The sequence below is a fragment of the Rhinopithecus roxellana genome, chromosome 2, assembly GCF_007565055.1.
Source record: "Rhinopithecus roxellana isolate Shanxi Qingling chromosome 2, ASM756505v1, whole genome shotgun sequence".
NCBI classification, from domain to species: domain Eukaryota; kingdom Metazoa; phylum Chordata; class Mammalia; order Primates; family Cercopithecidae; genus Rhinopithecus; species Rhinopithecus roxellana.
The window spans coordinates 84,850,748-84,864,280 of NC_044550.1; the positions used below are offsets into that span (position 1 = coordinate 84,850,748).

General features: G+C 36.9%; 1 protein-coding gene across 1 annotated transcript in view; it reads left to right on the top strand.

The window, feature by feature from the left end:
• The window catches only part of ARHGAP10 (Rho GTPase activating protein 10), a 336,548-nt gene that overhangs the window by 207,851 nt on the left and 115,164 nt on the right, over positions 1 to 13,533 (top strand). The window contains exon 15 of the mRNA XM_010368443.2: positions 6,281 to 6,368. Coding sequence (XP_010366745.2) covers positions 6,281 to 6,368 — 88 coding nt within the window. The remainder of the gene's footprint in view (positions 1 to 6,280; positions 6,369 to 13,533) is intronic.

Genomic DNA, 13,533 nt, shown 5'->3' on the forward strand with positions numbered 1-13,533 from the left:
ATGGAGCTTCCAAAACTGTCATTTGACAGCAAGGGTCTGATTCTCAGGGATTCATTGGTATTCACAGTGGCTTGTTTGTAGTTCACACCAGGCTCTCCTCCAGAACCATGCATGCTCCATCTGTGCTGATAACACAGTGTTCTTTGGCGTCGCAGACTAGAGGAAGCCAGAGAGTGAATTCATTTCATTACCCCAGACGTTATGTGAATGACAAAGCGCTTTTACATTACACACTGCTGTCAGTTCATTGCCACCTGTAAGACACTCCATTTCTCCCCCACCCCAAAACAGGCTGCCTCTTGAAGAGTGATGATAACTCATCAGGCTAGAGGGCCTGTGTATCAAACCAATCTGTCATTATGATCTTGCTACATATTAATTTATTTGATATCTTACTTTCATTAATCAATATTAACAATGCCCTCAGGTGTGCTGTGAATACATTCCAACCTGTCAGCATCTTAAAGCATTATAGCAAAGACTTATTTTTAGGAAGCATGAGCCAAGTTGAATAAAATCAACTGCCATGCTACGGATAGGATTGCTTGTTTGGCTATATTTGAATTAAGGATTTAATAAGCAATAATCTTTTGTAAGCTATTAACCACAGGAAAAATTGCCCATCATCAGTTGGAGAGCCTTATTAGAATACATTCGCTTCCATAAGCTGTTTTCATTTTCTGCCTCTCTGGTTTAACTTGGGTGTGCAATTTTGGCAGTCAGATTTTCCTTTTTACCATTAGTGGTCTCCAAATTAAATAGACTCAGGTTGCCAGTGGTTCAGTAGCAGCTGGAAGAATTTAATGGGACTACAGCATCTGCTTTTACTTAATTTTAAAATTAGAAACACTTCTTTCATTTCCAAGATGGTGTTATGATGATTAGAACTGGAGGAGTATGTTGATATCAGAATGGGAAATGTGGACTGAAAGGCACATTTTGGTGGTAAACTGATCCTAAGGACCTGGCATTATTTTTATTATCATCTTGTTCCTGTTCAAGGAAAGTTTGAACAAGGGTTTTTCTGTGGTCACCTTGAAGTGTTAAGCTGTCTCAAAATTTGTTGGTCATCTCATAAAATTCTACGTGTACAGCACTGCTCAACTCAGCGTGGTAGTTTGCTCTGCTCATGGGAAATGTCCCAAGCCAGTCCTTAACTTACAAGGTGTTTTTAAATATCGAAACCCTCAAAAAATTCATGACCTGGAAAACTATTTCTACTTTTCATGAGCCTCAGAGTAGAGAAGCCCAGGACATAAGTGTGACGCAACCTCATACATATTGCTGGCAAGGGAAATGCTTATGTTTTCAGTAATACCATTCTGCAAACAGAGGAAAGTTAGAGAATTGATGTGAGACAGTTACTGACTTGTTACCTCCTCATTAAGCCATTCATTTAAGAGGCTTACACAATATACCTTTGTTTTGAATAATCTATAAATAATTGCTTCTATGAATTTAAGATTATCAATCAAAAACTTTGGATTTTCATTAGCATCAACATCATTTATTACCTTATGCTACCAGTACAAACCTTAGCCCTTGACAAAATATATTTACTTGCTGTTTCCTAATCACTTTAATGTTTCCTTATTTCTTTCCTTTTATCCAGATGGAGTGCTCAAATGGGAATAATTTAATGGCTTTTCCAAAAAAAGGGTTTTAGAGTTTTGAATAGTCATGTCTACATAATCTTAGGGGTATTGTTTTTCTCCAACTTTTCCCATTTTGCTGCGTTGTTAGAGGGTTACATATATATCCTGAAGAGGAAAAAGTTGTGTGGGTCTGCCAAATTTTTAACTTTGCTTTTTTAAATAGTGTTTATTATTATCATCCTTGAAGGTAATGGGTTTATTTCAAATTTGAATTTTTTTCAAAGAACATTTTGTTTGTAGTGCATTGTCTTTGTAGAAATGGGAAATAATTTAACTTTTAAGTATTTGAGAAACAGTCCCAAGCCATGTACTATTTTTTGAGGAGAGCTGCCATTTACCTAATTCTCTGTAGTTCTTGAGAGGTAATTATTTACTTTAGAATTTTTTATTGCCGTTTTTACACAAAATACTTTGTATTGTTTGTTGAACTGTTTTAAGTCTTCTTTACTCGTGTAAAACTTTATAATGATTTCTAAAACATTATATGCTTAATCTCTTGCATTTTTTTCATTTGTCTCTTTTTTCTGGTGTGTTTTTCCCTTCATATTTCATATTAAAATAGAGAAAAATGTTTCTTTCCATTTTCCTTCTCTCCTTCTTCCTTCTCCTGCCCTTTCTTCCCTCCTTATCCTCTTTATTTTCTCCCCCTTCTTTCCTTCTCTCCTATCTCCCAGCTGGTATGAAATAGCAATGACATTGACCATACAAAGTTGTCTAAATAGAGAGGCAGTTACTCTCCTCGAGGCCAGGTAAAGGAGCAGGCAGCTGCCTTGCTCCACCTGGTGATGAGAGGGCATTCTTAGTTTTCTTCCCCTCTGGGAGCCTAAGGCAACTGTACACTGGATTTCCAGCAGCCTCTGAGCCTTTCCATGGACCAAGCTTCTTAAGGTGCTGAAAGAACATGCCCATATGAGCAGATGACTGCCTTTTTCTTCCGTTTTGCAGCCTCTAAGACAGGGCGCACAGATTTGGTAGAAGTTGTTATTGTTTTTGTGAAGTAGAAACAGCACAGTTGGGAAAGGCAGGGAGAAATATCAGATGAGTTGTCTTTGGGTGAGTCATGGTTTTTTAGTAAATGGAGTGAGAATGTAAAATATCAATGACAATAGTTCATGGTAGATTAGAACTGATAGGAGGTAGAATTGTTACGCATTATTCCTTCTTCCCTACTTTACTTGAAAACATCAGAGCAGGAGAAGAGGAAATTGTGAGAAAATGTGGTAGTAGCTTGTGTGGTCTGGTGAGCTCAGTGGTTAATTCTAAATCTGATTTGCAAGAAGGGCTGGATGACTTTATTTTCACACATAAAACCACAGAAAACAAGGAACGATAAGAGTTTTACTTGAAAACCATTACCTTGTTTCCTTTGTAGGACAACTTTGTTGCATAGATTGGGGAAAAAAGTGAACTAACGTAGCTGAAAAATATCTGATTTTTTATTATAAGACATATTTTCAAAATTCATCCATTCATTGTGCTTTTTCAAGTACTTTAAAATTGGACCTAAGTCAGTGTTGAGTAGGGTGCTAGCAGCTGTATAAAATTGCACTTTGCATTTAGGTGGGGCTGCAGATTTTCAGTTTCAAAAAAAATGACCAGTGGTTATGTAAGTGTGAAACATTCACCCAAATAAAAAGTCAACTCTTTTTATCTGTGCTTGTTAGTTCAGATTTTTAACAAATCCATGAAGTGTCCTTCCTTGGTCAGAAAGGAAGCAAAAACCTTCCAAATGTATTTTCATGTTTGAATCCCAAATAATTATTAAATTCTGCCTAGTCCCAGTGCATTTACTGATTGTAAAGGACTGCTAGGGATGATTGAGCTATTTGAAAACAGTGAAAATTTAAGAGAGAGTAACATAGACGCTATGTAGTCATTTGCTTCTGATATGACAGCTGCTTTTTATTCCATGAATTTAGAATGATGGCTTATTTTTCCATGGAAAGAATATGATTCTCAAAATACAGAATCATAATTTGGTAGAAAGCTGGAAATAAAAGATTTCCTTTAGAAGCCTCTTGGATTTTAAAAAGGTGGTTTGCTGGTAGCAAGTTGATTGAAAATGTTATCTGACTTGTATGTTAATATGAGATTTAAATAATTGATTTAATGAGAGAGAGAATATTCAGTTACTGAAGTAATTGGTTGGCAAAGGCTTTAGAACAGAATTATTTAGTCCTAGTTATAAAGGATTGCACCTTTAATCAGGGTGCTTAATTTGATTTCTTGAATGTATCTGTGGCTTGTCTGACAAGCTCAGTAACAAATGAGTTCTGAATTGTAGGAACTGATCAAAATGTAATCAGTGTCAATTGCCATTGTTGTAGTTTATTGCATATTGCTGTCAGTTGCTGTAATCAAGAAATGTTGAAGTGCTTTAAAAGTCTTCAGACCTTTGAGTAATTGACTTCATATGTATGATACTATGGCTGTGAAATAACCATCACTTCCTGTTTTACTTTATCTTCGAAAGTTTCAACCCAACATTGAGTTATCATCCACCCTTCATCATCCCAAGCCTAAAACTTTTTAAGTGGCATGCATGACTTAATGTGGTGGTCCCATTTTGACAGGTTTTTCTTTTTAGTGTTTTTAAAAAGGAAATACTAACAAGATGTTTCCTTCTCTATGAAGACAAATACAGTATAAGGGAGGAAAAAAACCTTGAAACAAGTAGGTTTTTTTCATCTTAGTTAAGACATCATCGTGGAGTGAGGGAGAAACAGTCTTTTCCATGAATCTCTTATTTTCTCCTTTGCATAGTAGGCGTGTAGAAAACCAGGCAAATTGATATTGATGGCTCATTATCATTCGTCATAACCCATTTCCTGCCTCCTGCCTTTGGGCAGGTACCATCACTGCTTGCTTATATTTTTTAGTGACTCAGCAGTGGTAATAACTTACTACATTTAATTATTTATGGAAATCTGTATACATTCTTCATTTACCTTGATGCTCTTAATAGTTCTGTGAGAGCATTTACAGTATTTCCATTGTGCAGATGAAGATCTGAAGTTCAGATAGGTTTGGAACTCGCTTATGGTAGTATGGCTGGGCCAGATTGTTAGAGGCATGTAAGCCCAGCTTTTTGATACCCATGCTGCTCTCCTCCCCGCCACCATGCCACAGCTGAGTGTACCAGCCCAGAGTTATATGAGTCAAAGATGCTACCATACTCCTTAGGGGTTTGCCTTTCCTGCCATCCTTTCATTTTAGTTCTACCAGGATTGACGCTTTCCTTTCCACAATCTACTAACTCTCCCATCTCCTATTTTTTTTTTCTTGGTACCACGTACCTTTTCTTTAGAACTTACTAGCCATTTTGAATTTAATTTTTTTCTTTTACTTTATAAAGGAGCAACCCTATTGACTTATCATTTGAAAGGATGTTTGTAAGAAACACATCAGTACGCACTATTTGGATAAAGAAAACTAGTTTAAGTTAGAATGAATGTCTGGAGTGTTACACAGAGGCTTCCAGTAAATATTTCCCCGATGAGTGTATATATTATAGTGTTAATGTGAAAGGTTAACTGTAAATGACTTTTTAAGTCTCTATCTAGTCATTTTCTGTTTTGGTTGATCATATATTAATTTCAGAAAGATAATCTAATGAACAGAAATGCTGAAAATCTGAGACTAAGTTTATCATCCTTTCACCAGTTTGTTGCCATTCTGATAGTCATTTTGCCATCCATCGTGCCACCCGTAATTTTCTGTGTCATAATGATGCAGGATGTTTTTTGCTCCCTGATTCGGCTAAATCCGAGTTTTTGTGTTACCACCAGGGAAAATCAGACATGCGGACACAGTGAAAGGTGAGGAGAGTGGAAGTTATTGAGCTAAAGGGGAGCTCTCAGCAAAGAGAGGGGGTCCCACCAGCCGGCTCCCACCTCTCATATTGAATGCAAGGCCACCACACATGAGTTGAAGAGGTCTGGCTCCTCCTTGGCATAAGGCAGGAATTCCCAGTAGCTCCGCCCTGTTCCCCCAGTGTGCATATGGGCCCTTAGTCTGAGCCACTCCACATTGATTTATTTCCCTTACTGAGCATGTGTTAAAGACCGAAACTTTCACCGTGGGCATGTTTAGGCAAGCCTCACGTGCACAGTGACCTGGGTGGGTCGGAGGTTCTCTGGGGACTCTACCCTACTTATTTGACTGTTTCCTGCCTCTATCAGTACACAATATGAGAGCATCAGTGCCACCTAAAACAAATCATATGCATACAACTGAAAGTGCCACTTGCTAGAAGCCGAGGCTACTGAGTGATACTGTTAACGATGATGATAATAGCTATACATGAAATACAAACTATGATGATAATAGCTATACATGAAATACATTGTGGGTGTTGAAATAATTCACTATGTCTAATTCTTCCTTACTCCCAACCCATCTCTTATTTTGCTTTGATCTCTACTACAGATTTTCTGAAGTGCCAGAAGTGTCTAGTCATAGAACGTATCTTATAGTATTTTAGAGAAATTGTATATATAATGTTTTCCTAGGAAACTGCAGAATTGTGGTTTGCTCATTTAAAAATGGAAGCTTTGTAAGCTAGACAAGAGGACCTTTGATGTTCAAGGTTTTAATTATTTTTTTGTTGTTTGCTTGCTCACTAGATGTAAAAACGTGCCATGAGGTGGACCTGGAGAATTCTGCAGATTGGGAAGTGAAGACAATAACAAGTGCCCTGAAACAGTATTTGAGGTAAGCGCTTCTTAGCAGCAAGATAGAAGAATGGACTATTGGGGTCTGTAACATACAACAGATGCCAATTGTGTACATAAATATCAATACTTAAATGAAGCCTTACTTTAAAAAGGGAAAATTTCTCAGGTGTCTCAGTGTCCCAGAAAGAAAGGTAACTGGTAGGTAAACATCAGTAATTAAGTAAATTGCAACAGAACAGAAATTGACATAGACTTGGGTTTTGAAATAGACGTTTCTTGTGGATGTACATTTTAAGAATTAAACACTATGAAACAACTCTTTGAGGCTGATGATGGAATGAAGGCTATTTATTGAATTCATTATGTCTTTATATTTTATGCTGAAATGATTTTTTAAAGTTTAAATGATTTGAACTTAAGGCTTATGACATGTCAATGCAAAGCTCTTTGAAAAGAAGTTTACTTGGTGAGGTTTTAAGATAAAGTTGTTTTCTATTGATAATAGAAAATATTTAGGACTAGAGTTAGGAGAGGGTAGCATTTTTTATGAGTCACTGGTTTTTTTTTTTTTTTTAAAGAAAATAATGGTAAGCTCAGGGTTAGATGAAGAGCAAGACAGTTAAAAAAATGAAAAAAAGATCACAACTGTAATTTTTATATGCTGTGGTTCTGTTGGGGACTTAGATTTTTCATGGCAAACAAATGACCTAGGACCTTTTTTTTTTTTTTTTTTTGGGAGATGGAGTCTTGTTCTTTTGGCCCACGCTGGAGTGCAGTGGCACGATCTTGGCTCACTGCAACCTCTGCCTCCTAGGTTCAAGCAATTCTCGTGCCTCAGCGTCCTGAGTAGCTGGGATTACAGGCTTGCCACACCACACCTGGCTAATTTTTGTAATTTTAGTAGAGACGGGATTTCACCATGTTGACCAGGCTGGTCTCAAACTCCTGACCTCAAGTGATCCGCCTCCTTTGGCCTCCCAAAGTGTGGATTACAGGTGTGAGCTACCGTACCCGGCCTCAGGACCAGTTCTTTTTAACCATACATAGGGTTGTTTTCCAGGTAAAAGTTATTTTGGTTCCAGTGGATACGTTGGAATCCACTTTATATGACATATTTTGTATTTTTAAAGAATTATGAAAAATTTCAGATACATAAGATGAGAAGTTAGTGTAATGAACCCTCATGGCTCTATTATCCTGCTTCTTGAGTTATCAACATTCCATCCTTCTTAATTCATTAATCTTCCTACCTGCCACTGTTTTTTTTTTTTTTTTTTTTGAGACAGAGTCTCGCTGTTGGCCCCGGGCTGGAATGCAATGGCATGATCTTGGCTCACTGCAACTTCTGCCTTCCGGGTTCCAGCAATTCTCCTGCCTCAGCCTCCTCAGTAGCTGAGATTACGGGCACTTGCCACCACATCTTGGTGATTTTTTTTGCCATGTTGGCCAGGCTAATCTCGAACTCCTGACCTCAGGTGATCCACCCGCCTCAGCCTCCCAAAGTGCTGGGATCTACCTGCCACTTTTTATATATAATACTTTAAAGATTTTCTGAAACATCATATTACTGTACCCATAAATACTTGAGTATCTCAAAAACTCTCTTTTTTTTGAGACGGAGTCTCACTCTGGAGTGCGGTCGCGCAATCTCAGCTCACTGCAAGCTCCACCTCCCAGGTTCACGCCATTCTCCTGCCTCAGCCTCCTGAATAACTGGAACTACAGGCGCCCACCACCATGCCCGACTAATTTTTTCGTTTTTTTTTAAGTAGAGACAGGGTTTCACCGTGTTAGCCAGGATGGTCTCCATCTCCTGACCTCGTGATCCGCCCACCTTGGCCTCCCAAAGTGCTGGGATTACAGGCATGAGCCACCGCGCCCGGCCTCAAAAAGTCATTTTTTAAAAGTCAATCAGAATATATTCTGCACAACAAAATTAATATCCAGCATTCAGTCTATGTTCAATTTTTACCAACAGTCTTCAAAAAAGCCTTTTTATATTTGGTTTAAATCCTGCAGGATTTAAACTGTGCCAACATTTCACTTGGTTGATAGGTTTTAAGATTTTTTTAATCTTTGCATTTCCTCCCTTCCTCCACCACTGGCATTTATTTGTTGATGAACCTGGGTCATTTTTGATTATATTTTCATGATAACATTTAACATGTTTCTTTAGCCATCCTGTGTCCTGTAGATAAAGATTTTTCCAATAGGCTTTGTTCGAGTCAGGTTTTCTTTTATTTCAAGAATACATTGTAGTGGTGGTATATTCTTTCTGGTGTTTACCATCAGGCAGGCTGGGTTGTCTGGTTGTCCCACTTTTTAATGATATAAAATTTATCGGTGGGTAATAGGTATGTATTACCTATTTTCAAGTGCTTTATATAAAGAAGATGTTTTCAGCCACTGTTCTAAATTTTTTCTTAAACTATTATGTGCACTATTGTTATTCATAATTGATAAAGGGATGTATACTTATATCAGTATTGCCACTGATAGCGACTAACTGTGGTTTAGATGAGGATTATGGTAAAAATGAATCTTGTTACTCCCAAACCTAGGATTAGAATTTAAGTTCCCTGAAGATAGGCATCTTTTAAGTTGTTCACTGCAGTATCCCCATCTACTTGGAGCTGTACTTGTGGCTGAGAAATTAGAACAGTGGTTCTCAACTGAGGATGATTTTGCCCACCCAGTGGGATGTTTGGCCGTGTTTGGAGACATTATTGATTTTCACCATTGCTGGTTTGCAGTGCTCCTGGCATCTGGTGGCATCTGACATCCTGCAGTACATAGGGCAGCCCACCCTCCCCCCACAAAGAATTATTTGATTCAAAATGTCAGTAATTCTGAGATTGAGAAAGCTGTATTAGATGAAGGAAAGAGTAGGTAAGGGATATAAACATACAATGAATTGCACACGTTAACTTGACCAGAAGAAGTACTGCCACTCTAGGAGATCGCTTTAAATCCGTTTTACTGTTTGGTAGACTCATAGCAGTGCAGGTAAAGGGATTGACTGAGATGATGGAAAACTAAGGGTGGAAATCCACCTTTTTGGCAACAAATTGCCTTCTTTTTTCCTCCATTCCATATGGTTTTCTTTTGCTGTGTGGGAGGAATTTGTTTAATAAACTAGAGGCTCTTTTTATTTAGTACATAGGATTTCTTTTTGGATCTTGATATTCTCGGAAGCTAGTTCCTTATTGCCCCTGGTCTTGTGTTGCTTTTTCTGCCTTTTTATTTTATTACCTTGCTTCATCCTATGGAATTTCACTTTTAAACAAACATTGCCTACAGAACGACATTATGAGATATTATTATATAACTTCACTTCTAACAAAATACACATTCTGCCTAAATGTGATAAAGTGAATTATCATAAGATGGCAGATGCCTTGGGAGATTTGAAAGTTGGGTTGCTGTTCTTTTCCCCTATGTTATTTTTAGCGATGGAAAATGCAGTAATTAGGATTTAATTGACACTTTAAAAAAAAATTTTGGTGATGCATCAAATGGGATAAAACTGAGTTTTTATCTACCTCCATTTTGGCAACAGGATTCTGGCCCTAGCAAGTGTATTTCTTTCTGCATGAGAGGTAATACAGTGTGATGGTCAAGAGCAGGAGGTCTGGAGCCAGCCTGCCTGCCGGGGTTGGAGCCCCAGCTCTGTCACTCACGGCACCATGGCGTGAAGCTGAATATAGCTTTTCTCACCCAAAAAAGCTCTTGCCCTTGAATTCTTCTCACTGCAAATAACCCAGCCATCTTATTGGATGGGATGGTGGAGGTGGAGGGAGGAAAACAGCCAAAGCCCCAAAGCACCAAACTAAAACGAGAAGCAGGTCCTCCAGGGTCTTGGAGAAGGAAAAGTATGTGCAGTGGACCAATGCGTGGCATCTCCCTTTTCTGTCTACTGACTTGAGGCAATGTTTTTTTTTTTGTTTTACTTCTCATGTTTTAGAGAGCTGAATAGCAGCCCTCTGAATGATTTCTTATCTATGCAGACCATTATTTTGATTTTCAGAAACATATTCTTTACAGCGGTTTTCTGTTGTGAGGGGACAAATGAGTGGTTTTGTGATGTTTCTAGTCAAATGATTTTACCTGGAGGAAACTTCTTTTAAGCCTGGAAATTGTAATGGGAATTTTTGGGAGGGAAATGCCAGCTTAGGTAAATATTATGATTTATATCCCCCAACAGATCCCAACGAGTGGCAAAGAGAGGTGGTTCAAAAACATGTCAGGTGGGAGGCTGAGAGTTGCAGTGACTCAGCATACATTCTGTATGGGGAACTTGTCATTTTTATGGCTGCTTCCCTAATGTTAACAATATTTATTTTCTTACACTGCATTGCTTAGCTAGACATATGGCAATGATATAAGTAACTTGTAGAAGATATTCAGATACAAATTCATTTTTATCGGAAAAGAAATGTTTTTCTAAGGGTTCTCAATCCCCCCGACCGACCCCGCTTTTCTTTTCAGCACCCTTTAACTTTCCTTCTCTGCTAGATAACCATTTTTCTTCTTTGTTACCTCCTGCTTTTCCATATTTTGAAACAAACCTCCTGAAGACTTTCTTTGGATTGGCCCTTTTTTCTCCTTATTTAGCCTGTGGTATAGTTGATTTTTTTTTTTTTTTTTTTTTTTTTTTCATTTTCTTTGTAAAATGGGAATGTAGGGGAAAAGGAGAGGGAGGGGAAATAAGAGCAGGACTTTTTCACTCGTGCATTAAATTTTAGTTTCTGGTTGTCATTTTGTGTTTGTATGTGACTATAGCATTGTAAATTGTATGTAGGGAATATATGTACCTAAACATTTTTTTCTTTTATTTTTCAATTTTCTTTTCAAAACATTAAAAAAAAATAGAGACAGGGTCTCACTTTGTTGCCTAGGCTGATCTTGAACTCCTGTCCTCAAGTGATCCTCCCGCCTTGGCCTCCCAAAGCAGTAGGGTTACAGGTGTGAGCTACCATGCTTGGCCTGTTTTTATTTGTTTTTTTAAGACAGCTTTATTGAAACATAGTTGACATACAATAAGCTGCATATAAGTTTGATATGTGTGTACCTCTGAAACATCACCATAATCAAGATAGTGACCCTATGCATTATTACCCCCAAAAGTTTCCTCCTACTGTTTGAAATCTCTCACCCCACCGAAGTAGCCTCATCTACTGATATGTTACTTTACAGTTCCTGTAATTTTATATAAATAGAATTATACAGCATATACTTGAAATTGGTATTATTTCACTTAGAATAATTAGATTCATCTATGTTGTAGCATATACCACCAGTTCATTCCATCTCACTGCTAACTAATGGACGATTTTATAGATAAACCAGCATTTTAAAAAATCAGTTCTTCTGTTGAAGGATATTTAACTTGCTTGTAACTTTTGGCTATTGCACATAAAGCTGCTAAAGGCATTCGTATACCTATGTTTGAGTGGACATAGGCTTTCGTTTCTCTTGGATAAATCCCAGGAGTGGAGTATTGAGATCATGTGGTAAGTGTATGCTTAACCTTTTGGGAAACTAACAAACTTTCTTCCTAAGTTGATGTATTTCTTTACATGCTCACCAACACTGTACAAAAGTTCCATTTCCTTTTCATTCTTGCCAACTCTTAAGCTGGTCAATCTTTCTCATTTTAGCCATCCTAACAGGTATTTGGTAGTATTTCATTGTTCTTTTAGTTTGTACTTCCCTAATAACTAGTAATGTTGAACTTTTTTTCTATGTGCTTATTTTCCGTTTATGTATTTTCTTGGGTGAAGTGTCTGTGCATATCTTTTGCCCAATTTTTTACAACTTAGATTGTCATATTATTGTGTTTTAAAAGTTAAAAAAATATATTTTGAGTACAAGTCCTTTCTTAGATACCTGCTTTGCAAATATTTTCTTCATTCTGTGATTCCTCTTTTCATTCTCTCAATAGGTGTCTTTCAAAGAGAAGTTTTAATTTTGATGAAGTCTAGTTCATCACTTTTTCTTTTTATGGACTGTACTTTTGATGCTATATTAAGAAATCTTGGCACTTATTCAAGGTCACAAAAGTTTTATGTTTTCTTCTGTAAGTTTTACAGTTTTAGGTTTTACGCTTAGTTCTATGATCCATTTTGAGTTAATTTTTACATAAGATATGAGGTATGAATTCAAGTTCATTTTTGCATGGGGATCTCCAGTAGTTCTAGTACAATTTGTGGGAGAGGGTATTTCTCCTAAATTGTCTATTGATGTGATCATACAGTTTTCTTTTTGTTTGGTGAAGTACATTGATTTTTAGATATTATGCTAGTATTATATTCCTGTTATGAACCCAACTTATTTATCTTGTGGAATTTGATTTAGTAACATTTTATTTAGAATAGTTGCATTTATGTTCATGAGTGATATTGGTCTGTAGTTTTCTCATAATGCCTTTCTCATAATGTGTTTAACTTTGATATTAGGATAAAGTTTACCTCACAGAATGAGTTAGAAATTATTCCCTCTTCTATTTTATGGAAGAATTTGTATAGAATCAGTAGTTTTTCTTTCTTAATTGCTTGGTAGAATTCATTGAGTGACATCATCTGGCCCTAGTTTTCTTACTGGCAATATTTTTAACTACAAATTCAATAGGACTACTCAGGTTATCTGTTTCTTCTTGAGTGAACTTTGGTGGCTTGTGTCTTTTAAGACATTTGTCCATTTCATCTGAATTGTTGAATTTATGGGCATAAAATTGTTCATAGTATTTCTTTATTTTTGATAACTTCAGAATCTGCACTGATTCTGCAGTCACCTTTCTCATTGCTGGCATTGTTTGTTTTCTCTTTTTTATTTCCTAATCATTCTGGCTAAATTGATCAATTTTACTGATTATCTTAAAGATATGGTTTTGGATTAATTTATTCTCTCTATTTTTCTGTTTTCTATTTCATTGATTTCTGCTTGATTTTTATTTCTCTTCTTCTACTTACTTTGGGCTTAATTTACACTTTTTTTTCCCCCTCATAGCTCATTAAGGTACAAAATGAAGTCCTTGGTTTACCATCCTTCTTCCTTTTTAATATAGGTGTTTAGTAGCATAAAATTTCCTCTTAGTACTGCTTTACCAACATCCCTCAAATTCTCATATGTTGTGCTTTTATTGCGTTCATTTCAGAATACTTTCTAGCTTCTCTTTCGAGTTTTCCAGCTATCTTTCTGTT